Raw genomic sequence first — 27,880 nt, 5'->3', positions numbered from 1 at the left:
GTCTGGGCACTTGGGGGCAGGCATTGCTTAGCACTTATTCTGTCTTTGACTTCACACATGATAACGCTGTGCAGACAGGGACTTGACTTCATTTTTGTGGGTAACTCAGAGGAGTCTGCAGGTGCTCCTTTGTCCTTTGCTTGCCAGAGATTTGTTTGAAGAGCAGATGGTGGTTTAGGAGGTTACAAACTGTCAGCTGTTTGCTGGTGCTGTTTCAGATGAGCGTGAGGTAAGGAGAGGACAGGGCTGAGGGGCTGTTTCAGCACAGGTAGAATGGATTTGGTCCAAACTGTCCACGAACAGTTGAGCTCGTGAGCTGCTGCAGCTGTTTTTAGGCACATATCCTCCATGTTCTGAGTTATTTCAAGGAGATGTCTAATAATGTGGACATGGCATTGCTGAGCTGCATGAAAACAATTCAACAGATGATTAACCTGCTGATGTTAAGTCACTGCATTACTGCCACGTTCATCAGAAGAGATGGCACTTGCTACTTACTTTCTAGCACACATTTGTGACAGAGCAACAGGGAGAAGGATTTTAATTGCTGTTTCTAGTGTCACTAGTGATAGACAGTAGAAGGAATCTGGAACTGACATTCATTCTCTCAGAGCAATCATCCCACAGGACCTCTCGGAAAATGAGAGCAGAGAACAAAGTGCTGAATCCCATCCAGCCCGCTCCCACCAAGCAAGAAAATCAATGGAAGCACTTCTGAAATAGCAGCGACTGTGGGGAGTGGGCAGGAGAATGCTGCTCTCAGATGAAAGGACTCAGTTCTGTTCATTATGTGTGGTATTGCTTGTGGCATTTCTGGCATTTTTTTTTCCTTTTTGGTGCAGTTTCATGTGGGATAGAGGTACAATTCTTAAGCTGCATAATCTTGAATATAAGGATATTTTGTTTGAAATTTCCAGAACAATAAAAGGGTTGTGTTATGAGAAGATTGGGATTTTTACAAATTGATGTCTGTCAGTTGGATTTTTATGTTTTTGCTACAAAAAGCATCTTGACATTGTTCTTATTGTTGTTGTTATTTTGCTGTCAAGTGCTGAGTATCTTTGAGCCTTCACTGGCTGCACAGGGAACTGCGAGATGTTCAGTACATCTGATACTTCCTATGTACAAGGTCCAACCATGGATTTGAGTGTCTGGCACCTCTAGTAAACATCTTGATTCATGTAACATAAACTTAAGACAACAAAATTAGAATCAGATGCTCTTTTTTTCCCCTCTGGTTTCAGTCCTAAGCCAAATGGCTTACTGTGGAATACAGCTGAATTACTTGCTGGATCTCATAAAACAAATAGGCCGCTGTTTCACTTTCAGGCTGGCATTTTCCTTAACTCTGTGTTGTGGCTTAGCCATACTGTCCCTTTCCTCTTCATCTTCTTGCTTTTTCTTGGACTGCCATAACAGTCTGAAGTTCAGCCCTCCCCAGCATCTGACAGCGTTGTCCTTCATTGCCATGAGGAGCCTGCTGCACAGGCAGTGGAGATAGGCTGATAAATTCTTTGCTTTTATTAGGGTTTTTTTTTGTTTATTTGTTTTTGGTACAGTCTGTATCACTTCCCATCTCAAACCACTTTAATTGTATGGTTGGAAAAACCCTCTTACTTGGCGTTAGCAAAGGAAGCAGAGTTTAAAAGGAAAGAAAAAAGTATTGAATCTGCAGCGTTTAATTTAATAAGCAGTATTTTGGGTTTTCTTTTGTTACATGCTGCCTTTTGAACTCTGTGAAACAGCATGCAGCTCTAATTCACAATAACGTCACTGTGTTGAGCTGCACAAGTAAACACTTTAAATGGGAGGAAGCACCTGCGTGCTGCTATTGTCTCTCTTCTTCCATTAGCAAAAGTCTCTGGGCTGACTCTGTTGAAGCCAAACCTTCTGTAAGTGGAAGTGCACAGGCAGCAGGAGGGCAGAGAACAGAGCTTGCTGCACTCGGAGAGGGGGACATTGGCCATGGAGGGGAGCGTGGCCCTGCGTCTGGATGCACGGACACGAGTGGGTTACCAGGCCATCACGCATCTCCTTGGCCTGGGCCCTGGAAGGTCGGGATCTCGAAAGTACAGGAATGAGCAAGGTAGGTTCAAGGCACCTGTAGCTGTCAGAGCTGGGGAGGCTGATGAATCCCCAGGGCCACAGAACTCTGGAGATGCTTTGAAATTGTCACTAACGTCTTGCTGGTTGGATTTGTGTCGTCAGTCAGATGTTCAACTTGATCTCTATCTCAGTGAGTTTATTTGTGTTTGTATAAACATCATCCTCACCATGGCTTCGTGAGGAACTGGTTAAACTGTCAGAATTATGAATATAACTAGCGAGGAGTTTGCAAGGCAAGCTTCAAAGTTGAAAAGGCTGCTTTGTATAGATGAGCCTGAGAGCCTATAATCTCTTTACCCAATACGGGAGGTGACTGATGATCTAAATGTATCTGCAAACAGAAGATCTAGGGAACTTCTTTTGATAGACGAATCAACAGCAAGAAGTTCAGCGACTAAATGCTGAACTTAGAAAACAGTAGGATAGATTTTCTTTCTCCAGTGCTGTCTAAATCTTGTAGTCTGTAGCTAACGAAAAGTTGTGGGCACTGAGGAACTCTAAACATGTTTAGTGTTATATAGGAGATCTGGTCAGAGCAGCATCACTTTTGATTTTCTGTTCTTTCAATCTCTGCTATTTTAGAGGTCTTTGGTGGTGCAACAAATGGAAGGTATGAGCTACACCTCGATATATTAAGTGTTCATTTACTGGTGTTTGTGATACCTCTGGTAAGGTGGTAATAATTATATTGTAGTCCTTCTAATGTTAGTTTTTCATTTAGCAGAAGTTGTCTTTGTGCCCTCTAGTGGAAGAACTCCTTATTTGAAAGCTCCCAAACTGGGGGAAGTTCTTGCAAAAATAGTGGTATGTGTGAGAAAGGTCATAGAAGAGCAGAGCAAGCCTGGGGAGATGAGGATCATGAAAGGCTGATGTGCTTTGTGCTTCCTCTGCTTTGGCCCTCACAAAATGTAATGTTAATTACGGATACATACACGTAGCGTTTTTCAAGTAGGGAATATGAATAGATAAATAAGATATTGCCTAGTACTGATGTCAGCCAGGCCTGATGACATTATTGTAGATTACTTGAAGAAAACCAGTCTCATCAATCTCTGAACTGTTGGTGATTGCCATCAGTGTTCTGTGGAGGATGTGGTGGGGACCAAAGAGAAGCAGAGCAAATCTTACACCAGATCTGTAAGAGAAGAGCCAGAAAGTGGAGGATCGGGGAATCTGACCTTGGTTCCTTAAAGAAGTTCCAGAAGAATTTGTGAATATCGAAGAGGAGGAGGAGGTGGTCTGAAAGAAAAGCTAACTTGGGCAGCTATGGGGAGGAAGAATAAAATGATAAATGATAAAGGTATATCTGTCCAACTTCCCTTTGTAAGAGGATAAACACTTTATGCTCAAGAGGAGCTTTGGATATGACCAGCTCACATGTCAGCAGCATCCCAAGGTCTTCCTTTTTTTGAAATAGGAGTAAAATCTCTCTCCAAGGCATCATTACAGAAGTGTCATGCATAACACGTGGCTGATTATTACTTCCCACTGCACTGAACGATGCTGGGCAGTGTGTGGCTGAAGGAGGACCATCTCAGTGGTGAGGCTGGAAATGGACCGTGCAGATCAGAGGCTCAGAAAACGGATGAGGCTTGAGAGGGTATGTTGAAGGAATTGTAGTTGGAAATACAAGCCTGAGTGCAGACAATTCATTTTCTGACACAAGATTTCTGTAAAAAGGATAATGATCACTTTTTAGGACCCACTGGGGGAAAATGCCTTTATTTCCCTGAAAAGAATATTCGAGGTGAGTAGAGGGGGAAAAATTTCTTACTGTGAGGGTAATGAAGCAATAGCAAAAGAAATTGTGACTGTTTCAGGGGAGGATTTGCAGAGCAGTTAAACTGATGCCTGTCACGGATGGTGTGCATTAAACCTGTCTCCATGGGGTCCAGATATATGATTTCCCCATAATCCACTCCTTCTCCTCCATGCGAGCACTGGGCCACGCTCTGTACAGGTAGAATGTCTATTTTCAGTTGGACTACCCAGCTCACCTCCAGCAGTGACAAAAGCTTTGAGGAAGACGTGGGAGTTTTTTTAGAGGCATCTCACTTAAACACGGCACTTCTTATTGAAGGCTTTCCCTCCAAACTGTTGCTTCCCGTACTACTCCTTCCTACAAGGTCTATTTTATTTATGAACCCCCCTTGGACTCTCTATTTCAGTCCCAAGAGGTGCTTTCTGTGGATGGGGTCAAAACCAGTAGCAGCACTGTGGGCTGTTACAAGGATTTGGGATATAAATTCAGCTCTCAGTGTGGCCATGAACACTTCAAGCACAGATGTAGATCACAAGAATTTGCTGCTGCACCGTCCGTATTTCCTGCCCTCTGACTGTTGCTTTCTGGAGCTGCCTGTTTGGGATGTTATGATAGCAACAGATGTGAATGTGGTGGAGTCCCTGCGGTCCCCTCCTGACATCCTCCCTTTTGTTGTGCTGGGTTGTCATTTTTGTTTGTTTTTGTCTGAATTATAATTGCAAAAGCTGTTACATTGCTGTTTATTTGCTGTGTGTCATCAGTCACTGTTGATATTTGCTCCTGTTTGCATTGCCTCTGCTCTCCCCCTGCTTTATGCCCACAGGCACAGCCCTCCAAGCATCTCCCAGCCTCTGCTTTGAGTCTGCGATGCTCTGTGTTCCCACGAGTGCAGGGAGATACCAGCTGACAGTGAAGAACTAGGATTTGGCTTTTTTCTTTTTCTTTTTTTTTTCTTTCCCCTTTACCTCCTGGCATTTTACAAGGGCCCTCATTCAAGTGAATAAAATTCCTTGGAGACTCCTTCCCCGAGATCTCCGTGCTTAATGAGTCTCTCTCATTTCTGTCAGGTGGTGAGATCAATACTGTGCTTTTTTTTTCTGGCTTGAAAATGTCAGGGAAAGTGGAGGGCAATGAAGGCTTTCAGGGGGCTTTGCTCCCACTGTCCCTGCCCAGGGTGGTTTGGCATCAGGGTTAGGAAGAGAGGCTGTGCCTTCATCACTGCTCCAGGGAATCATGCAGCTACTTGAAACCTGAAAGGCAGCATCTTGCAAGTTGCTCCATGTCTTTATCAAGGAGAAACAGGCGAGTTTTTTTGTCAGCTGTATGGAGCTTTATTACAGAGCTGTGTGTAGGAGATTTAATGATAGCTCCTGAGTCTGTCTGAGGTTATTCACCAGTACAGCAAATGTCTGGTATGAATCCACTCTGAAATAACTCCAAACTTGTGCCTAAGTTAGCAGCAAGTTTTCAGGTATGAAAACGTCCACTTTGACTCTCCAAGCATTCTCAGATGGCCCATGGAATGGAAAGTTTTAATTTATTTGTACTGGAAACCAATTTAATTATCTCCAATTTATAAATCTGTGGTTCAGTGCCTGTAAAATGCTCATCTCTTAGTGGATAGTAATCAGTGTTGGAGGAAATAGGGGATGGATGGTGAGTTTTAAATAGTCTTGGTTCCAGCAACTTGGGATATATAATTTAAGTTGCTTGCATTTAATCACCCTTTAAACACTGAATTGCAGTCTCTGCTGCTTGATGTGCTGGAAGTCAACAGCTTTTTAATGCCACTGAGGAGACATTTGAAATTTCCATAAGCCCTGGATGCAGCTGTGTGGCTGTTTGCAGTGTGTGCTGGTGCTGCAGGCAGGGATGCTGCAGTGGGGTGCACAGGCTGTGCTCTGCCTCCCCCAGCCCCGAGTTGGGAAGTGTCCATTGTTTTACCCATAGAGCCTGCTGTAAATACCCCAGCACATGGAACAGCTGCTGGGGGGAGGATTATGGCTCTGGGGTCGGTGTGTAACAGCTGAACATATTCTGGTAATTCAGCAGGTTGCAGAATAAAGCGGATAAAGCTTTGTGCATGCTGGGGAGCCCACTGACCGCAGACACCTCTGCGGGGCTGTCTGAAGGAGCTTTGCTCGGTCTGTGGGTGATGTGCATGCAAAATGCTCACTTGTCTCTGCAGTGATGACGTGCATGGTGTAAATCTGTGTTTTATAGGGTTGTATATGTACGTATGTGTATTGAGATATGTGCATGCACGTGTAATGAAGTCTGCAAGCTTTTTTAATTAGAGCGGACGAATGGGGCAGATGAGAAGCTCTGCCTTGTGTTTCGAATACCGTAGGATTCTGATCCCTGCCCTTAGCCTGATGGGCAGCCTGACTATGAAATAATTCTTGCATTGCTCATGGCAACTGGTTGATGGTTTTAGTGGAGGGAGTGAAATTCATCCACAAAAAATCTCATGGGGTTTCTAGGCAGGGTGCCTGAGCAGAAAGGGTTAATGGCAGAGGGGACCCATGCAAAGCAGAAGATGGTAGCCTTTATTTTGAAACTGCACACTGAGCTGGCATTACAACAGCCTGTTTGCCTGCATAGGAAATAGGTAATTTTTGTTGTGCCTAGCAGTCAAATTGTATATTCCTAAATTAGAAGCTGCCACTTCTATTTAGAGTAAAATTTGCTTTTCTGTATATGCATGAGAACATCAGTGTTTGAAGCCTGCCGTGCTCTACCGAGTGTGCACTGGGTTTGCAAAGGAGCCCATTAGTGCTTGTGGAGGTTAACGAAGGGGGGGCAGCGGGGAGGAACCTCTTAATGAGCCGGGTGAAGAGTTGAGGTGAGGACGCTCAGTGCTGGGAGCCTCCTGCTGCTGCAGAAAGGTCCTGGCTGGGGGGCACAGACCTGCCTCATAGGGCTGCTGTCGCTGTGAGGGAGAAGAGGATCCCAAACCACTGCTCTGAGGCTCTCCTCAGAGCTGGAGGGGAGAGCTTGAGCGTGGATGGAGAAATGATGGGGGAGCTTTGATCTGCTCCTGCTACTGGGAGAGAAAGAAGGGCTGCTATTGGCCTCGTTTCCCTGAGGTTTGGAAGTGAACCAGGGGAGGAAGGTGGTGAATTTTCAAAAGGCTTCTCTTCACGCCTGGAAGGCTGCCCAAGAAAGGGCTGGGAGAGCAGAGGGGAAAAGAAACATCAAGAGGCTGGTCCCTGCCTGGTGTAGCCCCAAGGATGCTTGGCCTGCATGGAGATGTGCCTTGGGTCTGTCCCTGCCCTTAGGGCCTGTTGGGAGCTGCAGCTCAGCACTGGGACCGCGCTGCCCCATCACAAGCCAGGCTGGGGCACAGGGGTTCATTTTTATTATTATTCCTTTCTTTTAGTGTTTCGCTTCCAGAGATGGGTCAGGATTGGCAGGCACCAGGAGACAGCACTCTCTGGCTCTGATTGAGACTTTGGTCTCTAGGGGATGGTGCCTAGGATTTGGGGCCAAAGGGCTGAAAGTGAGATACGGACCCTGTTTTGTCTGTGCATTTACAGCTCTTCAGATTGTTGTTCTTTTTTAAAATTTGTATTATTTTGAAGAAAGAACACTGGCATGGCAGGAAGAACGAGGAGAATCATTTGGAGCTTATTTTATGAGTCTCACCTTGTTTCATCTTACTGAAGTAATGCTGGAGAGCTCATTTCCTTGAATTTACTTACAGCTCAGAATTATTCTGAGCATAAATTTATAATATATATATATTTATGCTCATGAAAGCCTTGAATTGAGTTTGAAAAAAAAACAAAGGAAAAGAAAGGATTTAGCTTACTTAGCACCTCATATGCCCAGTAGTTAAAGCAAAGGCAAATGCTGAAGGGTTTTTTGCTCCAGGATATTCTAATGTAAAGGCTAATTTTTTTTATTTCTTGGGCAAAAATGATGATCTAAAAACCTTTACTTAATAAAAGTGCATATTTCTACTTAATCTCATGACTCCGGGAGCTGAATTTTTTTTAGAGAACCAGCAAATACATGGGAAAATCATCAGTCTTGGCAGCACTGAAGTCATTAAGGAGATGTTCAGTGCTGTATTTGCTCAGAACTGAGCGTGTTGAGATTGGATAACTTGCAGCAGGCTGTCTTGCTTAACAGTGTGGCCTTATTAAAGCTCCTCGCACACATGCAGATGATTGTATTTTGAAGTTTATTTTCTGCCACAGTTGATAAAACTTTATTTGCTGCAATTACTGACTTTTTAAAGGCAAAATCACGAGGAAATGCAAGTAGCTTCTTTGTAGAAACATGGATTTTGCTCTTTGCCAAGCTGCTGTTGTAAAAGCCATAGATGAAAGCACCTGGAGATGTGCTGCAAGCCTTTCCCATTCTAGGTGCTTCCTTTACAGATTGCAAAGCCAGGTGGGTCCTTCCCCAGTGTTGGATACTTGTGTGTTTCTTGTGTGTTTTGTTCCCTTTGCTAGAAATCTTACTCTTTGAATACATCATATTCATCTGGCTTGAAGACTTAAAACTCACTTATGAAAATATTTAGAGCGTAAGAAGAGAACAAACAGTTTTTGCCTGATAGAAGTGCAGCTTTCATTTTTCTGGTAGCCCAGAGAGCCAATCAGATGGGCGCCCTTTGCAGCATCCTTCCAGGCTAAGGTTTTTTAAAAGGTATTTCAAGCCAAAGGCTTTTTTGTTTGTTTGTTTTTGAGAAAGAGCCATGGAAAAGACCTTTATAAAGAAAGGGTTTCAACCATAATCACCGTATGCTCTTACAGTAAAGCCAATCTGGCTTTGATCTCTTTCAGTCTTAAGAAACTGAAAACTCAGCCCTGACAAGAGGTGTACTCTAAAGGGTGGTGTTTGCTTTATCAAGTAAAGTGCTTTATCAGGAAGAGTGGCACAGGCTGCTCAGGAGGTGGTGGAGTCACCATCCCTGGGGGTGAAGAATCATGGAGATGTGGCATTGAGGGATGTGGTCAGCAGGCATGGTGGGGTGGGTTGGGGTTGGGCTTAGTGATCTTAGAGCTCTTTTCCAACGTTAATGATTCTGTGAGGTACGGTGAAGGCAGCAGAACAAGTCTTTTACCCTTTGCATCACATATTTTGAATTTTTGTCTAATCACCTTCAATGTATTGACTGTGAAAGCACACAGGTGGCTTGTTTCCAGTGTCTGACTCTCAGGAGTTTATTTCACTGTGTCTCTTCTTTTCCTTGATACTTTGGTATTACTGTGCAGGACTTATCCTTAGCCAAATTTACTCCTCAAGCAGTTTAACCTGTGCTAAATGTCAAAGGAAAATGAGGTGGCCTGATATCATAGCTCTTGTGAGCACTGGGAAAGACCTGGAGACAGGGAAGTGAGGTGTTTGCATTAGAGCCTAGTGGCTTCTGCCTGTGGGTGGGTACTGGAAGCACTGCTCCCCTCCTACCCAGCTGTGCTGTGGCTGCTCCTGCTCCTCCTAGCTCTATTAGAGGACCATGTTTGCAGATTGGAAGACCTGGTTCAGGCACATGCAGGATCCCTGGTCCAGATCAGGCTGTCTGGCCAAGCTGGCACCGGTGTCTTTCATCAACAGAATGTGTGTGGGAAGTTGGCTGATTTAGGATTTTTCACATGAGGTGTGATACAGACACATAGTGGGCATCTGCTGTCAAATGGGCAGCAAGAGGAATGGGTTTTCTTGCTGAAGTGTGAGGGACAGAAGGAAGCTATGTGGAAATTGGATCTGTTTCTGGTGTGAGATTCCTGGCAGCCTTCAGCTTTGGGGAAGCAGTAGTCCCTGAACCAAATGTGCTCTTACAGCCACAGGGAAGCAGCACGCTGCTCTCATCCTTCTGCCCATTTCCCTTTCTGATCTGTGAGATTTCATCTTTTGGCTCCTGCAGCTTTGATTACATTGCTGTCACTGTTTGGATGCTGGAAGAGACTTTTTTGACAGTCACTTGGGATCTGTTCCTTATTTGCTTAAGTTCTGGCTTTACAGTAATGCAAGCAATGTGAAACTGTTTAGCAGCTCTAATAGAGGTCAAGGCCCTGTTGTCTTAGGTATTGTAAAAACGCCTTGTAAAAGCCTGAGCGTTATCCAAATATTTTATGGGCAGGACAAGTAAAAGAAGGAATAAGCCAGGCATTTCCAGCTGCTGTTTATAGGTGGGAAACTGAGGCACTACTGAACACGCAGGTGTGTTGTACCAGTGCCTGAATCGGGACCCTCATCTCCTCATTTTTGCTCCGTAAGATTTTTGTTCATATGAATTGATTTATAGGCAGTTCTTAAAACAAGCTATTGTTGTGTGCAACTTGCTCACTACTTTATCCCCTTTTAAGTTTAAATGCTTTGAAACGGATCCAGGATACAGCTCATCTACTGCTGGTACAGGGACAACTCTAATCTGCTTTCAGGGAAGCTTTTTTCCCCTTGAAAGCCAGCTGGTGAGGAATTTGGAGCATGCTCCGTGCTCCTGCACGCAGGTAGGAGCAGACGAGTGCCTGTTTCCCACCCTCCTCCAGCAGCTTGTCTGTCTGTCTGTCTGGGGATCCCAAAATGGAATGAGTGAGTGGGAAAGGAGGCAGGTAAGGAGTGCCAAGCATGGGTTTGAATGGAGTAACTGAATTCCAGGGCTCGTTTTGTTTCCTTTTTCTCCCTAAGATGCAAGGAAGAGGCTTAAGTAAGAGGGAGTGGATCTGAAAGGCGCTTCTCAAGGTGCATCCCCGGCTGCTGCACTTGCTCCTCTTTGTTCACTGCCGTTCTGAGCCCATCGTTTGGAGCCATCTTGAGAGCTCACCTTTATTTGGTTTGTTTCTCATTAGGTTCCTTGTCTGCTGGCTGGGAGGGCAGGGTTCCCCATCAGCCAGCCCAGTTTGCAGCGCATGTCTGCATGCTCAGTGCCGGTGGCAGCTTTGGCTCTGGCTTATATTTAGTAAATCAAGTTTACAAGCTGCAAGACTTACCAAGAAAAGCTGCTGGGTGTTTTTTTTGTTTGTTTGTTTTTTGTTTTTTTTTTTTCTTTTTTCCCTTTAAAAAAAAAAAAAAAAGCCTCTTTGCTTCCTTGCTTCCTTGAAAATAATAACATTCTTAGCCTGGTTACTGTTGGTGCCACCAGAAAGGGCAGTACTATAAACCTCTCCCCACGTGGCTATGAAATTGTGTGTCCTTTGCTGCAACAAAATCCCAAATATTTATATTATGTTTCTGTATGCTCCCCTATCTTTACTTATAGATCGTTGTGTTTGTAGTTCCTAAATGATTTAAGCATTAATAAGTCATTTATTTCGAATCAACAAGTCAAAATGATAACTTGTTCTCGGAGGACATAAGTTCATTTTATTTCTTAAGGTATTGTTTTCTTCTGCCATTAACATTGTTTACAAGAAATTGTTTTTAAGTAGTATATTGTTCGCTTGTGTATTTTAGAAGAAAAACAATAAAACATTATTGTGTCCCTGATTTTCCTTTGAAATGGCAAAGTAACCATCCAAGCACAGTTGCATTATGTATTGTAATGGTTCTGTTCTCCACCATTGTGTTCCTTAAATAAAAAGCACAAGATGATCCTGCCTAACAAAAAGCTAACTAAAAACCTAGCAATTGTTTTTATGAACAGTGTGTGCTGTTCGATCTATTGAAAATAATTATATTCTTGTTTATAGTTTTATCTTCTTAATGAGAATTCAAGTTGGTGGATATTTCCGTGTTTTTTGGAACTAATTGTACCGTGATTTTTAGAAACAGTTTATGTAATAAGAGCCATTAAGTTATGATACAATGTAACGTAAATGAAGGAAGTCCGCACTTGAAGGACTCTTGCAGCACAGATTGTCCTAGCAGGGATCAGTCTGGTGAATTCCTAAATCCAGACCTCCTGTTGCCCAGCACAAGAGCAGAGGTAGGTACTGGCCTGTCTGTGGGTAGCACTAAGGAAATTGGGAGAACCTGGGGCTCTCTGAGCTAAGTGTAGGTTTAAATAACTTACTGAGCTGTGCTTCAACTTGTTCTGCTTAATTACCTGCACCTGAATCCACTGGAGAGTATTAGGGGCCAGGGAGGGGGGTGGTGGGCTGGATTTTGCTCTTTCCTTTGAGGAGCTGATGTGAAATGCTAGATCCCTCCTGCTACCAATCATCTCATCCGGCATGACAAATGATTCCCTAGTGGCTGAGGGGAAGGAGAAGATTGGTAGTAGTAGCTCTGACTTAAGCTGTGAGAAGGTCTTTGTTGGGACAGCATCCATTGCAAGGCTTTTGGGACCACCAGCAGAGGCATCTAGCTCTGGAGAGAAGAGGCTATGCCTGATGACTATAGCATGGTAAGCTAGAGCCATCAATCTTTTCTAAGAGTTGTGCAGATGCTGTAAGATTTGGCTTAAGTGCTGGAGAGAAGGGTGGATGATGGATGCTGAGCCCAGGGTGCTCCTGTATTATCTTCGGCAGGAGGGCAACAGGGAAGTTGGTTCTCTCCATCAGGTGGAAAAGACTGGTTTGTGATCATGTTCCAGACCTCCTGTTGGTAGGTTGTCTTCTTCCTTCATCCCCAGTTTTTTTGTACAGCTTTTTCTGGGGCTGGGGTACATCTCCATGATCTGTGTAGCTTGGTTTTCCATAGGGAGTAACAGGTTGGGTGATAGAACAGTCTGGGCTTTGGAAGAAGGCATGCGTGTGTGCTGCTTGAGCCCAGTGGCTTTATGCTCCTGAGCTCTGGGTAAAGTTCCTGGGACGTGTCCCCATTGTGCAGTGCTCAGGAATCTCTCCAGTTTCTGCAAGTAATCTGAAACCTGCCTGGTATGTTTGCGTGTGCAGAGTACAGCAGTTTCACAGACTGGGATCTGCGTTGCCTGTTAGAGCTGGGCCTGTGGAGTTTTGCAGGGAGAGTGATTTGAGAACATAAAGCTACTTTCTCTTGGTGTTTGCTGTCTCCTGTAGCATTACCTGTCTCCAAAACCATTTCTCTGTGAATAACTGTAGCTGTAAAGCAAAGCCCAGCAATACATAAAGCAAAGCCTGACAGTAAGTGGCCTCCCAAAACTGTGCACTTGGAGTCCTCTGATCTTCCTGCCTTTTGTCTCTGGGCTGTTCTGACCTATTCATGTCAAGAAAGCAAAGAATCTGTTAGACTGTGATAAATGTGTACAGGCCCTGCATAGTCTTGGAGAAGGCCTAATTTGATCTGACATTTGCTAATCTGCCAAGACTTTCAGTGATTTGTTTTCATACTGAGTTAAGTTTCGTATGCCATGGAGAAATGGATAAACATATTGTATTGTTAAAACCAGAGGATGTGATGCCAACTTCTTTGCATTTATAGAGTTGAAAATTTGTTTGTTTTGCTTGTTTTTTTGAGGACTTAATTGTTTTGCTAGTTGCTATCTTGCTAATTTCATTTACCTGGTTAAGTGCTGGCAGCGTACTTGCTGTGAATTGTTTGGGGCTTTTTGTTTGGTTTAGTCTTGCATTGCATTCATATTTTCCTAAGTCTCTCACCTTAACACACCAGCTGTAAAAAGCAATTCCAGATATCAGATCGTTTTTCTGCCTACCACGTGTGACTGAGCCAGCAGCAGCTTTACGTAGTGCCTAGATATTTCTGAGTTTGTCCTGAAGTGGTTTTCAAGTTGTAATGGGAAGACCCTTGATTATTTAGGTGTTTCTGGCACCTTGGGTTTGTAGCTGCTTGTTTCAATTACTTATTTTCATGTATTTTAGGATGCTCTGATTAGGTAACACTAGAAAGACCCAGAATCTGTATCCACTGGAATCAACTGAGAGCTTTATACCCCTGGATTAGAAAAAAAAAATTGTTTTATGGTTTTGATTGTCACACTTGAAACCTAGTATGTCCTTTTTTTTTTTTCTTTCCGGTAAGTACTGTCCTGTTACAGGTATCTATAGTGTTGACATAAACGTGGTACCACAAAGTTTGTGTAATTGAAACATCTGTTGTCCTTTTAAGAAAACAATGAACCTCATTTAGATTTTGTTTGATTTAGATTTCAACCCTGAACAGCCTGCCACAAAAAAACTGAGCAATGGAGCTGACAATAGAGGGATTCTTCCTCTTGGGCTTGCAAACCCCTCAGCGTTGTTGCAGATGGAGAATAAGAGGGGGCTCTGCATTGTTCCCATGGGGGATTTAGGTGATGGTGGGCAAAAGGGTCCGTGAGGGCACTTTAACTGCCCCACTGATAGGAGGGAAGTACCCTGTAGCACCCTGATTTCTTAACTCCTGGAGCATATCTGCATCCCTTTATCTGAGAGAACGACTCCAGGCAGCAGAGCTGCCCCAGGAGCTACAGTCATCTGTGTCCTTGTTTTATTTCCTCGGCCTGTAGTTCGTTAACCTTTCACCCTGCTAGCATTCTGCAGCCTGATTTCTGATGGGCACGTGAGCAAGCTCAGGGTTTCTGGCCCCCTGGGCACCCTTGTGTGCATGATCAATAGACTTGACCTTTTTGATGAATGCTCGCGTGCTCTGGAATCACAGAGCTCTGCATCCTCCCCCCTCTGCATCCTCCCCTTGCTGCAGCATTCCTACCCAGGAGGGACACCTGCTTTAGAGGAGTGCGGAATGTTTGCTGGCTTTGTAATGTGACAGCAGTCAGGAGGGAGTTAATTCTCTCTAGAATTATGAAAGTGTTAATTGGCTGCATGTGAACCTGGAGTCAAGCACAGATCCTCATACATTCTGTTTTGATTGGCTTAAAACTAACTTAGGATAAAATCTATTGACAGCTTAAACCTGTGTAGCAACCCCCCTGCTCCCATTCTCATGATGAGTAGGTTGGCAGGTTTGGAATGTTCACCAGCTGTATTACTCACTTTTTGATATCATCATGTTAACTGCAAAGTTGGCATTTTACACTTGGAGTAACTTTTAGATTAAGCAATTCGTTTGATAATAATCATTTGATAAAATGATTCTGGGTTTAGAGAGCATTTATTTTGTCTGGATTTCATGTCAGAGCTTAAAAATTATGCCAAGCTTTGAAGACAAAGGTTTTTATAGATACCAGTTTGCTTCTCAGAGGGACTTTTAACAGCTAAGAAGGTAGTTTTATCTCTAAAACTACAGGTAGACTCTGAGCCACCCCTGAATCATAACTCTTTTTGCTCCATTAAGATTTTTGCTGTGAGTAATTTGTAACAGAACTAATGCTTGAAGCTGTGGAGGAGATGTTTGCGTCCATGCTGGGAGGACGTGGCCTGTCCCTGCCCAGATACAGTGTGATTAGGAGCATGGCATCAGCAGGGAGCCATGCCAAAAAACAGGGGATAATGTGCAGTCAGGTGGAGCTGACTCTGCAATAATAAGCTGTCTCCTAAAGGCAGTCTTAATGAAATACATTAATTGATGGTAGCTTAAACTTTGATTCGGCAGACTGTAAACGGAATGGGTTGGTGAAGGAAAGGAGAGTGTTTGCATTATTTCAGCTACTGCCTAGGCTGCTGCCTAGACTGACCAACATCCTCTTAGTCATTTTCCTTCACTTATTTGTTAATCCTGTTCATCAGCTCTCATAGATGAGCTGCTTAATTTTCTTTCCACTCATTCACACTGGCTATGGCTGAAGACTTGCAGTCTAGAATAGCCAAGGCTTCAATGTCATCTCCTACCAGCTGAGGGCTTTCAAACTGTATGACCCAAGTCTATGATGGGAGCTCCTAAAATGTGCCCTACGAATAGCGAATGGCTTACTTTGGTGGAGTCTCCAAGTCCCTGCTTGATACATTGCTTGCTGTGAACCCCATGGTCCTGGGAGTGCTGTGATAGTGCTGCACTTGGATGCAGACTGTTCATGGCCCTCGTTTGTGTTGTGTTGGAGAGGGAGTGGGTGAACTGCTGTGGAGTGCCATGCTGTCCCCTCTGGGGTGGGACACCTCACCTCCTGCAGGCTAATTCTATCCTCCTGAAGGATTTGGCTTAGGCTGGTGACAGAGGTACTGAGATCCTGCCCTTTTCTGAAGCCTAGCCTGAAGCTTGTGTTGCCATGTTATTGAGAGGAAATGGTCATGACAGGGATCTAGGCTTGTTGCAGAGTGCTCAGTAAAGAATTGTTTGAAATTGCAAACAATTTTTTCTTCTCTTATTTTTATTTTTTTTTACTATTATAATAAATGATCTAGGCACGGCACTAAAGTTTGATCCTGAAAGTCTTAAAAATTCTGGCTTAGGCCCAATCACTTTTATTTGCCAAGGTTAAGTATGATGTATTTTTTTATATACATCAGAAGAAGCTTATGCACGCTTGGCTTGTTTTATGTCTTCAAATATTTGACACATACAGAAAAAAGTAACTTGTAACTCTTTGCTTGCTGAGATGTTTTATATGGGAAGCCAGAACTGAGAGAGGCTCTTCCCTCATTTCATTGTGCTGAATGTTGCCTCGTTACTTTGGCATGGATCATTATTAGGCCTTAATCCTGGCGGAATTCATCCCCATCTGGTGTGGGTCAGATAGGCCTGGGCAGCCTCACTCAGTTATTGGCCCTTTGGGTGAAGTCTTCAACCTTTTGTGTATAATATGATTTTCTTGAAGTGCTCCAAGGCTTTCGTGATCACAAAGACCAGCACCAAGGACATAATGGTTTCCATGGCAGGACAGGCCCATTTTTCAGAGCAAGGAGTGTTGTCCTGGTCAGTAAACTGTATTAAAAGGTGTGTCTATTTTTGTGCATTTTCCATGGATATAATATTTTTAACTGTTTGCTAAACTGAAGTGACTCTCCTGGAGCATATTGGAGATGAGTACGTGTGCCCTTAGCTATCTGTTCTCCTGGGAGGTCTTTTGAAATATCTCTTCTCCATCTTCCCTATACGTCAACTACTTTTTCAATGCCCTCTTTGTTCAAGTATATAAAAATAGGAGGTTATGTTCCTATTAGTTCATTCTTTACTAGCTAAAGATTTAAAAAAAAGGCAGTTTTAATAAAACTCTGTAGTTTTCTAAGTAATACATTGTCAGGAAATAGAAGGCCCTTTCTAACGGGGTAGATAATCAACCACTGAAGCAATTTATCAAGTGCTCCACAGTGGATTCTTTGTTGGGAAAGGGTTTAAATCAATAATTGATGTATAGGGAAATGCGGTAGCTTAAGCACACACCAAGGAAGAATTGATTGATGTGATGTGGCCTGTGTTACACAGGGAGATGAGAATAGATCATCCCTGGGTCCCTGGAGGCTGCAGATCCGTGTGAATCTGTTACCCATAAATATTGATAGAAGATTAGACCTGGATGAGTAATACATCTTTAATTTCTCGAGTGACCAGAGTGCTGTGTTGAGTCATTGCTCTGCTCAGCCACTGCTCAGTGTCACCTTGTGAATTAACGGGGTGATTTAATGAGCACTTCTGTGTTGATGCCTCTGTGGCTGTTCACCAAACCTGACTGGATTTAGCTAGTGAAAGAGATCAGAGTCTCAGTCTGCAGTGTCATTGGAAAAGATTTCACACTAAGAACTGCTCTCCAGCCCTTACAGCAAACAAACAAACAGAAGGAAGATAATATGTTGGTGTTTTTTGTTTTTTTGTTTTTTTTTTGCTATTTTCTAAGGAAAATTGTTAGAAGTGAGGAATATGATGCATGATCTTAAAAGAGACTCTGTAAAGTGATATTCTTTCTATGGCTGCTCTTAGACATTCGACTAAAAAGCAAACATTTGCTTGCTTTCCTTGAGATGAAGAAAACTCAGAGGCTTTCAATTTTCAATAACTCCCTGTATTTGAGTTCCATTCTATTCTTATTGTAAAATGAATCATGTTTGCATTTTACTGTTGGGTATACTGCACAGGTCAAGTGCATTTTGTGGGATTACTGAGAATGTATTTAAGGAAGCATTTCTCTAGCTGTGCCACTGGATTCATAGTAAGAGTTATCTTTTCTTTATGTTAGCATTTACTTAATCACAGATTTGTTTGTGCTGTAGCCTGTTTTGAAATTAATTATCTGCTAAATGATGGTGTAGCTGGAGTTGATGCTGGAGTTGTCTGCTCATAGAATGAGTCCTATTATATTGTGCCTTAATGGAAACTCTATTTGATCTGATCTTTATCAATTTTCCTTTAAAAGTGTTGGGAATGCACCTTAAGTTGGATGAGGGAGCGGGAAGTTAGTCATGGCTTTAAGGATGAGGTGCTTAGACATAGAAGCATTTTTAAAAAGGATGCCGACTTAGTGGTTGACATGGGGATTTACCAGAAGTGCTGTTTTTCAGCCATAACTTGATCCGTCTCTGCTCCAGGTTAAGGCTGTTGGATCTCAGCCCTTCTCAATCTGTTTCTGTGAGCAAAGAGGCTTTGAGGTCTTTGCTGGGTTGTTTCCTTGTGCGTGGGCAGCTAGCAGGACTTGCGGATGCCCAAGCCTTCCAAACCTGGGATGTATCTCCAGTCTTTGGGCACACATCTGTAGCCTGCAGAGGTGATGAAAAAGCCCTTTGTGAAACATTGTTTTTGTGTGGCCAGGTCAGTAGACTTTGCAAGTGGTTGTATGTCCCCAATTTCTGGCTTTTTAATGGTTGTTCCAGGCAGAACACTGCTGCTCAGCAGAGGAGGTAGGAGAGTGGTTGTTGCAGAGGGCCTTGAGGATGTTTAGTATCTGCAGCGTCTCCGTGATCAGGTCTAGTAGCAGGTCTGCACACTGTCTTTGAGATACCAATTTTCTTGACCAATGGATTAAAATGTCTGTATGTCTCTGCTTTACTATCATTGTTTATTGCTTCAGTATTTGTTTGACAGAAAGATTTTGAGTTTTAATACCAGCCCTGCAGTGCATTGCCAGGAATTTTAGAACCTGTGAGGGATTTCAAAAGCCATCTGACTCCAGTGCTTCCAGCAGGATTTATGTCTTTGCTGGTGCAGAGTTACAGTGTCATAAGCTTTTTATTTGCTCTTATTATATCATGGGCATCTGCAGACTGTTGAGACCAGTACTTTTCAGCTGTTTATGTGCAAATATGTCTCTGATCTTGTGAAAGAAGGTCATTCTTTATATCCTCCGACTGCAGCTCCAAGAAAAAGCTCTCCAATAAGTCATTAAAAGAAAATGGAATTAGTCCTGCCAAAACTGATGGCTGCAGAACGCATATGACTGATGTTTGTATGGAGGCTGAAGAAAGATCTCCGTTCCTTGCAGAGTGCTCCTAATTCAGGATCAGCACAGGTTTTATTCTGGTAAATCTGGCTTGCTCCTCACAGTTCTGCTGGCAGCAAAGGTTGGGGCGTACTGCCAGAGCTGCACTGGGATTCCAGAAAGACTTAATTTTATTTCTAATTGTTGCAACAAATCATTTATTTAGCAGTTAAGCTCCTGCTCTGTTTCCTGCCTGTGTGAAACAGTAGAAAATTCCCTTACTGTTGAGATAACTTTGAAAATTGTGACTTTAGGTGGAATCTGAAGGTTGCAGTATAAAAGAACTGAAGTCTGGACCTTTTGCTTGCAAGACTTGTGGCTTCTGAGCAGGGCTTTATTACTGAACTCTTTCTCTGGCTGTTTTTAGAGTGTTTATTATTACTGTAAATGCTGTTATGAATCCTAATAACCACTAAATGTAGAAGAATAATTAGGTTTGTTTGGGGGAATGTTTCACTATTTCTGTGTATTGAGTAGGTCTACTAAGGAGACTGATGCTGAGAGCGGCAAGGAGAGAAGAATTCTCCAGACTTGAGTTTGCCATTGTATGAAGTGATGCTTATCTGGATGTGGGTATGCAGGAGGTGCTGGGTCGCTGTGACACAAGGTGGTTTGACTCCTGGTTTGCCTGGTGACCAGTACTTCTTGAAAGCAACGTGCTCATGGCATTACCAGGTTGTTTTATTCCTGTGTAATCCTTTGATGTGTTCTAAGAACATGGTTCAATAATTAAAATAAAAAAAACAACAAAACACACAATCAAACCATTTCTGTGCCAGTTATGAAAGGACTGCAACAGAGCTCAGGTTGCTGTGAGATTAAAAAAAAATCTAGTTCTACCCTTCCTTCAACTTGTAGTGGTACCTTTTGAACATAATCTGCAGATGTCTTAATTATCTGTTTTCTTGTTGTGCCCTGGACAGGAAACAATAAATATTGTAGGAAAGCAATATCCTTTACAGGAAAATATAATTGAATAACTGTGTAATTTTGCTAATACTTCTCTAGACCAGATGCATGTGATTCACAAGCCTTGGTCTGCCAGCTGACCATCTGAGCATGTGCCATGCTAGCAATATAACCTTAGAGCCTGTCTTCCTAGCATTTTATCTAGTATACGTTTCCTTATTCATTTATCACTATTTTTAGTGCTGTTACTTGCTATTCTCAGAACAGCAGCATCACAAAAGGATTACACTACAATACCCATGTTTTCTTTGTTTCATCAATTTGTTTGCTCTTCTGTATACCTGTTTGAATGAGGAAATGTGAAACATTTCAGGAGTGCACTCAAAACCATGTGTTTTTGTTGTAGGTGTTACCCAGCACGTAGCAAAGATGACAAGCCTTGTCTTGGAGAGCTCCACTGTTACCATGCAAATTGGATCTTTATTCTAGTGCTAATACCACTTCATACTGTGATTTCCAGCTTGGCAGGGATGGAGGGGAACCTCTGAGCCCACCATTAAGTGGGTCAGTGCTGCTGACACACAGCATCAGTGTTTTGAGGCATCACTGTAAGTGGTCCTCCAATGTGGTCCTAAGGAGGTGCTCCCTGAAACATCCCTTCCGGGTCCTTCACTGAATGTTTCAAGCAGATTTCTTGGAACGTAATAATTGTTTTTGTAAGGAGAGGTGAGTGCTCTGAAATAGGTATTTCTCATGCCTAGTCACTGTGCTTTCTGAGCAGATTCTCTTACAGCATTTTAAAAATGAACCCTACTGTGGTGTCCTCGATGCTGGGAAGGTGCTGGGTTTTCTAGGAGGTGTATTCAAGCAGTACTGTAGCTTCAACTGCTGCTCTGTGTTCTGCCATGAGAAGTTGTCCAGTGGTGCTTTGTAGCACATCTCACCTTGGATGCAGCTGTATGATGCTAGTTCTTAAGTACAGTGAGGCGGTTCTTCTAAAAGCGGTTGTTATTTCCTGAGAAGAAGCAGGAATAGATAAGGTGTATCTTGCATATGTTTTTTCTGGAGGTCTGTTGTGGACTGTTGACATTATATTTGTGTTTGAGCCTGGGAATTGTATAAAATCTTTAGAAATTCTTCAGTTGTGGGATGGGGGCTGAGGGAAATGTGTGTGGTCTGATGGGAAGGGACTGCAGGCGCTGTGAGGGTGGGCGCAGTGAGCTGTTCTGCTCCTCCATGCTCCCTGTCCGTGAACGCAGGAGCAGCCAGCTGCTATGGGCTTTGCTGAGGGAGATGTCTGTATAACTGCCTACCCACTGTGAACATCATATTTTAGCATTGTGAGTCATTGTTAGTTAGCTAGTTGAGCCAAAGCTTTAGTTCTGAGAAAACAGGAAGAGGAAATGAGGAATTTTGTACCCCCAAATGCAAGTTTTGTTCTTATTTTATTCTCATAATACTGTTGCTCCTTTCATAAGCAGAAGTCTCCCCCAGTTACATGACTTGTGCTCCCTGATGTGCCGAACCCAGTCTGGAGCTGTGATAGCCATATATCTGTCCTTGTCTCAGGGAACGTGGGGAACTCATGGCTAATCCTAACTCCTAGGTGGGTTGCTTTCCTCCCAGCCACCCTGTACAATCTGGCTATTAATGTTTGTGGAAGTTTAATAAAAACAAAAATAAATACAGACTACTTCACTTTGCTTTCGCTGCAACTGCCAGTGCATATCTCCCTCTATTATCCTTTCATCTTCCTTGCAGACTGGCTAATAGTTTCTTAGCGATTACATTTAATGGTGTGAGAGCCTCTTAGTTTGGATACCCTGCTTTTCCTCCTCTATTGCTTATAGAGATGTTTACATTTTCAACCAGAGCTATGATTTGTCTTCTGTATAATTGCATGGAAAGCACCAGTTCATGTTCTTAAATGGGCATCCTGAGTTTATTTTGATACCGTTTCCTTTCTGATGCTTTTCCCACACTCACTTTACCCTCTGTAAGCTCTTGATTAGTTTAACTAACTACAACCCTTTTGGTAGATGTATTTCTTTGCAGTAACGTTCATAACTTAGCCTGCTTAGCGCTGTCTTTATGCCTAAGTTTCAGAAACTGATGGAACATTGAGATGGAGGAAGCTGTGGTAAAGGAAATAATTCACCCATCTGCTTTGCCTAACTGGGATGTACAGTTTCATTGGTGCAGGTGCAACCTGTGCTTGGGGAGCTCTACTGGTGGAGGTGTGTTTTGGCCCCAGGACGATGCAAGTACTGGCAGAAGCTCTGCGATATTGGCTGTCTGATGCACTTGGACAGGATGGAAACATCATTTAAAATTACCCACTTGGTCAGCATTGCTGGCTGACAGGGGAGGGGGAGGAGGACCTGTGAGCACACACAGCACAAAATCATCTCCTCTTGGATAGGAGCTGCAGTATTTCCTTGCAGGGAAGAACGTGCTTTGCTATACAAGGCTGATAGATAGGCTTCTGGAGTGTGAGTATTGCAAGCGGTCTGAGCATTTGAAGCACAGGTCTCTTAAAATTTTATCCATCTACACATTTTCTGTTCTGACATCAAGAAATTGGGAAAGTTTCAGAACGAGCAGTCTTAGTGTCTCTGGTGTAGGGGCATCGCTGACTCATCGGAGCTTAAATACTGGATAGAGCCTTGGTTAGGGAGCGAGGGATTTTTCTCTTTGTTAAAAAGCCAGAGGATGTCTATTTTCATCATCAAGTTTGCAATCCTAGCAGTTGGAGTGAAGCAAAATTCAAAGCTTTGGAGAAGTGGCTGAGGGTGTGTGGGATGAATAGTGATCCAATATGAGGCCTCAGCAGGGTGAAAAATGTAAAGCTAACATCTCCTCTGCTGTTGGTTTTTCCTTTCTTTTTTTTTCTTTAGATAAATTCACTGGCAATGAGAAGTATTTTAAACGTTGCTGCTGATAGGAACAGGCCATAAAAATGCTACAGTCGACATTCCTATGGGTCCTGGTCGTAAGCCAAGCTGCCAACTATTTGTAAATTTACTGACAGTCAGTAAGCAGAATACAATATTTAAACTGTCAGAAAACTAATATCCACTCCTTTCAGAGAAACATAACTCTGCTTCTCTTGGGCTCTAGCTTTTCATGTTGTTTGGTTAGTGCTGTTATTTTCTGTTTCTGAGGCTATCCCAGAAAAAAGCAGGAAAGAGATGAAGTGGCGACCAGCCTCCCTCTTCCCTGTGCTTCCAGTGACCTATGGCAGCAATGCGATCCTATTTGGCAGAGAGACTCAAGGCTGCAGCCAGATCCTCAGTGCTCCTGGGGCCTGGGTTCTCAGTCTTGCCATGGCTTGGAATGGCTGTCCTTCCATCTGGGCTAGTGAAATGTGGAAGTAGACGTTCATAAGTGCTAAAAATAAATAAATAAATAAAAATAAACAACAAAACCCCACATATTTACTGGTTTCTGGGGTGCACGTTCCGTGGAGAGCAGATTGAGAAAGCTGAAGAAATACTTTGAACTTATTTATTTTGCTGTTGAGATGTTGTGGGAAAAATGGTTGAATCATTTGTTTGCTACTTGCTGTTGAAATGTAGACCTGTTATCAATAACCTACGCAAAGATTGCTCAGCTGTGAGCCAGCACTGCATGAGGAAATCTGTTTTTCTTTACTGTACAGCAGTGTTATGAGTTTGCCCAGCTGTGCACCTTCATCTGAAATAGCTTTTTGTGTAATTATTTATGTGAACATCCATAACGTAGGAATGCAGGTGGGTTCTCCTTGACCTGCTGGGCAGCAAGTCCCCCCAGCCCTGCTGAAGGAATGAGCAGCCAAGTTGGCCCCAGTGACAAAATCTGCAGCGCTGCCCTCCATCCTTCCTGTGTCCAGTCTGCGTGATGGAGGCATGGGCCTCTATATTGCTACTTCTCAGAATTTGTCTGTCAAGCAAGGAACTTTACTCCTCTAAATCAGCCCTCTCCCCTTGGCAGTGCTGGCTGTGGTACATCCTATGTTCATGTCATACTGTTCTGTCAGGACTTGTTTTAGTTCTTCACCATTTATTCTCGTGGTGTTTGTTGCACTCAGCAGCAAGAAAGCAGCGTGGAGAATCTCAACCATTTCATTTGAATGTGATGAAAGATGTGAGGTATAAGGAAGGTGATGTGTGACCTGGAGAGTCCTCAGGCTACAGCTGATGTTACCTGGGTATGGAAAGGCCACTTCTGTGCCACGTTACTGCTCAAGTGCAACTGAATATAGTGTTTATCACCATATGCTGTCAGCATGTTACAGATTAAGCCCAAGGTCTGCCGTAGCAATGAGTGTTTTACTGATCATTATAGCATTTGTCAGCATTATGGGCTGCTGTCTGTGCCAGCAATAACTGCCTGGTGCTCTTCTGAGAGCAAACAGCATTTTGTGAGGAGAGGTGTAGTTAATGGAAAGTGAACAGCCCAAGCTGTAAAAGTGGTGGAATTGGTTATTTTTACCAAATAGCTCTAAATTGCGAAGGGCAACATGGCATGGGAAACCTCCCTGACTAGAGACGGTGCAGATGCATTTAAATACAGAAAAAGAAGGCAAGCAACTGATTACTGCATAAAACAAGTTGGCAAACCTTCTGTGGAGTCTTTTTGTGCTCTGCTCCCTCGTGTTGGTGTGGGCCCTGAAGTTTGGCAGCAACGCAGGAGATGTGCTCAGAGAGGGCTGTGTGGGGGAGAAATAATGGAGTAGTGGGGAAAAAAGACAAGCAGCCTGCAGGTTGGGCATGCTTTGCTTTTTCTTCTTAGCAGATCAGGGGTAAAATCTCATCACCTCTGCAGACGAGTGCCTGTGTAGTGTCTTTGGAGTGATGCTGTCACCAAAGGCAATGAGGTGGGGAAGCCAGGCCTGTTGTAGCACACTGGCATCTCTTTGCTGCCAATGCTGTCTTAAAGCTGCAATCTCAAAATATGAGAAGAGAGGAGAAATGAAGTGCCAGGACCATTTGTTTGAAAGAGACTGTGATTAAAGAATCAAGTGAAGTAACAAAGCTGTTGGATTTAAAATTAGCTTAATGTAACTTTTCTTTTTTCCCCTGGAGGAATGTTGATGTAGTATCTCCCTAACAAATGGCTCACACTGCAAAAGTGAAGCATGACACCTTCTCCAAATCAGACTGCTCAACTTTATAAATGACACCATCACCTATCACTGTGTCAGCAAGATAAAGAAGTGATTTTTCAAGTGGTCTGAAAGCATTTATTTTTCATTGTGTTTTCACTATAGTGACTATTCCACTTGTACTTAAAATGTTTCTGAGATAGTGTGCTTTCTCTATAGCCAGTGCTTAGAAGTAAATACTAGACAGTGGTATTATGTACTGAAGTAGTGTTCATAGTATGTGTGCATATGCACCTATAGCATATCTATCTGCAGTGCGTGTATATAAAATGATACTATCATGTAATATAATAAAAACAGCAGATAATAAAATGATACTTGTGGGGGTTCTGGAAATCACAGTATCTTTGTTTGCATACAACATCTGTTATCTGCTAGGCAGAACTTAATGTGAGTAACCTTGGTCTCAGTGCGAAGGTCACCAGAGGTACAGTTGCACCCTCTGTTGAGGAAATCACTCTTTTCCTTTAACTACAATGTGACACTTAATGCTTTGAGATTTAATGTAACAATTCTGGACTGCTTTTTGCAAATGTAGTTCTACAAATATTTCCTGTTCTCTTTAGGAAATAACTTTGGTGTCAAGGTTCGGAAAATCCTCTCTTACTGCTCCGTGCACATTTAATTGATAAAATCTAGCTTAGTTAATGTGATTTATTGACACAAAGGCCAGGGGGCTTGTTAGATCATCAAACCTGACCTGTGTAACCCAAGCAGTTGGATCTCACCCAGCAGTTCCTGATGCTCAGGCTTCGCCATTGACCTCCTGAGATGAAGCAGCTTGCTGGAAATGGATCTGTCTTCACCCACCGAGCATCACGTGTTTGTTTGTTTATTTTTTTTCTGCTAAGAAGACGACATCATCATCTTACTTGAAATTAGGTTGCACAACTTGATTCCTCAGTTCTGAGTACTGATGTGCCCTGTACTTGGTAGTGTCTAAAGTGGCAACGGTGGTAAACCTGAGCTCCTGTAGCTCTGCAGTGAATCTGAAAGCGTGCCAGGCACCAGATTTCTCCATGGTCAGCTTGGGGAAGGGAAGGAAAGGCCATCCGGAGTGGTATTTGCTTTTTTGGCAGGACTGGGGTCAGGCTTCCAAAGCATTGGTGTTGAGTGGGGATTGGCTCTGAAAGATTTTGCAGCTTCACAGCATTTTGCACAAAAGGAACAAGTGTGCAAAGAGAGCACTGTTGGTGATGCCTGTAGAGAGAAGGAGGATTATTATTATATGTATTATATATTTTACAGCTTCTGGCTGAGCTGGTGTGGGGAGGGTTGGAACATGGAAGGACTGGCTTTTGAGTAGATTTGGGCAAACCAAAATTGAACTAAACTCAATTAAAAGGGGAGGGAAGATATGATCCATATCCTTTATACAGCAGCTCTCCCAGCTTATGAAGGAAAGCACTGATTTTTTCTTCTATGTCAATTGTGCAGCCTTAAGCAGGTTCTCAGTGCCTTTCTCAAGTGTTATCACGAGTAGCCCAGTAATAAGTACCTGGAGAGAAGATCAAACATGCTTCAGTGCTAAACTAGATTTGCAGTCTGCAGTTGGTTGGCTGAGGCATTTCAATACCACCTAGGCTGTAGCACTGGGTGAGTACTCCAACTACTGTAGGAATTTCACACATCCTTTTTTCCTCTGTCCTTTTTCTTCCCTCGTCGTGTCTCAGCAACTAAAATTAGAGCTGGTTTAAAGGTCAGCCTCAAAACCCCATCACTGTAGTAAAGGAAAAGATGAAAGAAGAAAACCAAAGCTCTGCTTGCAACAAACTGCTTGGCCGGTTGTCATCTGCTACACGCAAATTAACTTCTGCTCTAAAAGTCTGAATTTATTTTCTTAACGCACCATTTTGAGCAAAGCATTGATTTCTATGGCATTGCTCAGAAGAAAGCAATGTTTTGTGTTTTACAGCATGTACCTGGTTTTGTGCATGCCTGGCTGCCTGACCGATGTCGCAAGCTGCCACAGTATGCGAGCTGTGGTGCAGAAAAAGCCTTAGAGGTCTTGTTGCTGAGCTCTTTGTTTGCATAGGGAAACATCTGTCTGAGATTTAGTGTGCTGTATGTAACACCACTATTAGGGAGCTGTAAATCCTTCCCACCACTTCTCACTGGGATTTGAGATTCTTTTTCTGTAATCAAAGTGCTGTAGTTAAGTGTTGTAATTAGCGTGTAAGAATTTATTGATTGTCACTATTGTAATAAGATGTAGCAATAACATTGCAGGTTTTTATTCTCTCTATAATGAAATGTTTCAATATTTACACTTTAAAATAGAGCTTTCGTGTGTTATTTTTTATCAGTTTAGTATGATTGACTAATTAGACTTGTTTTCACTGATTCCATTCTGTCCTGCAAACACAAGCTGTTTCAAGATGTAATTCCCATTTTAACTTCTGTAGAAGGTTCCTAACCAGTTGGAGCAGGGGAGGAGGAAGGATCTTGGAGCTGTACTTGCTCAATATGTAGCATACTGAAAATAAGTTGTATTTTTCTGACTTACTCCATCAGTTTGAACAAAATCAATGTGTATTTTTTTTCTTCCAAATTGGCAGTGTGCTTTCTAAAATGTCAGGTTGTCATCTTATTTTGTTGCCCTTCCATCTCCTGGTCCATAATTGAGCCCTGTCTCTTGTTGGTCTCTGTTGTGTCATTACCTGTCCCCAAGCTTTGCACCAGGGCTGAAGTGATCAGCTCTGGCTGTGGAGGAAGAATTGGTGGCCAGGTCTGGGAGCTTGCAGAGAGGAGCAGGAGATAAAGGATAGTTTGCTGCGGTGACCTGAATATTTGCTGGTGTAAAACCTTTATGGCTTAAAGCTAAGTGTTTTGGCCTTATCTA

The 27,880-nt window shown here is 43.0% G+C and overlaps 1 protein-coding gene across 18 annotated transcripts in view; it reads left to right on the top strand.

Moving 5' to 3' along the window:
• The window catches only part of MAGI1 (membrane associated guanylate kinase, WW and PDZ domain containing 1), a 294,035-nt gene that overhangs the window by 36,032 nt on the left and 230,123 nt on the right, over positions 1-27,880 (top strand). For 6 of the 18 annotated variants that reach the window (XM_010718682.3, XM_010718685.3, XM_010718686.3 and 3 more), the window contains exon 1: positions 1,877-2,086. The exons of 5 other annotated variants lie outside the window; for them this stretch is intronic. In XM_010718682.3, the coding sequence (XP_010716984.1) occupies positions 1,966-2,086 (121 nt within the window). In that variant the 5' untranslated portion in view covers positions 1,877-1,965. Of the gene's footprint in view, positions 1-1,870; positions 2,087-27,880 lie in introns of those variants that run through there. 7 more of the 18 variants (XM_010718688.3, XM_010718683.3, XM_019620188.2 and 4 more) reach the window with 4 other exon arrangements.

This window comes from Meleagris gallopavo, chromosome 14, assembly GCF_000146605.3.
Source record: "Meleagris gallopavo isolate NT-WF06-2002-E0010 breed Aviagen turkey brand Nicholas breeding stock chromosome 14, Turkey_5.1, whole genome shotgun sequence".
Classification (NCBI taxonomy): domain Eukaryota; kingdom Metazoa; phylum Chordata; class Aves; order Galliformes; family Phasianidae; genus Meleagris; species Meleagris gallopavo.
The sequence above is the reverse complement of the archived record's forward strand: the minus strand, read 5'-3'. Positions and strand labels throughout refer to the sequence as shown.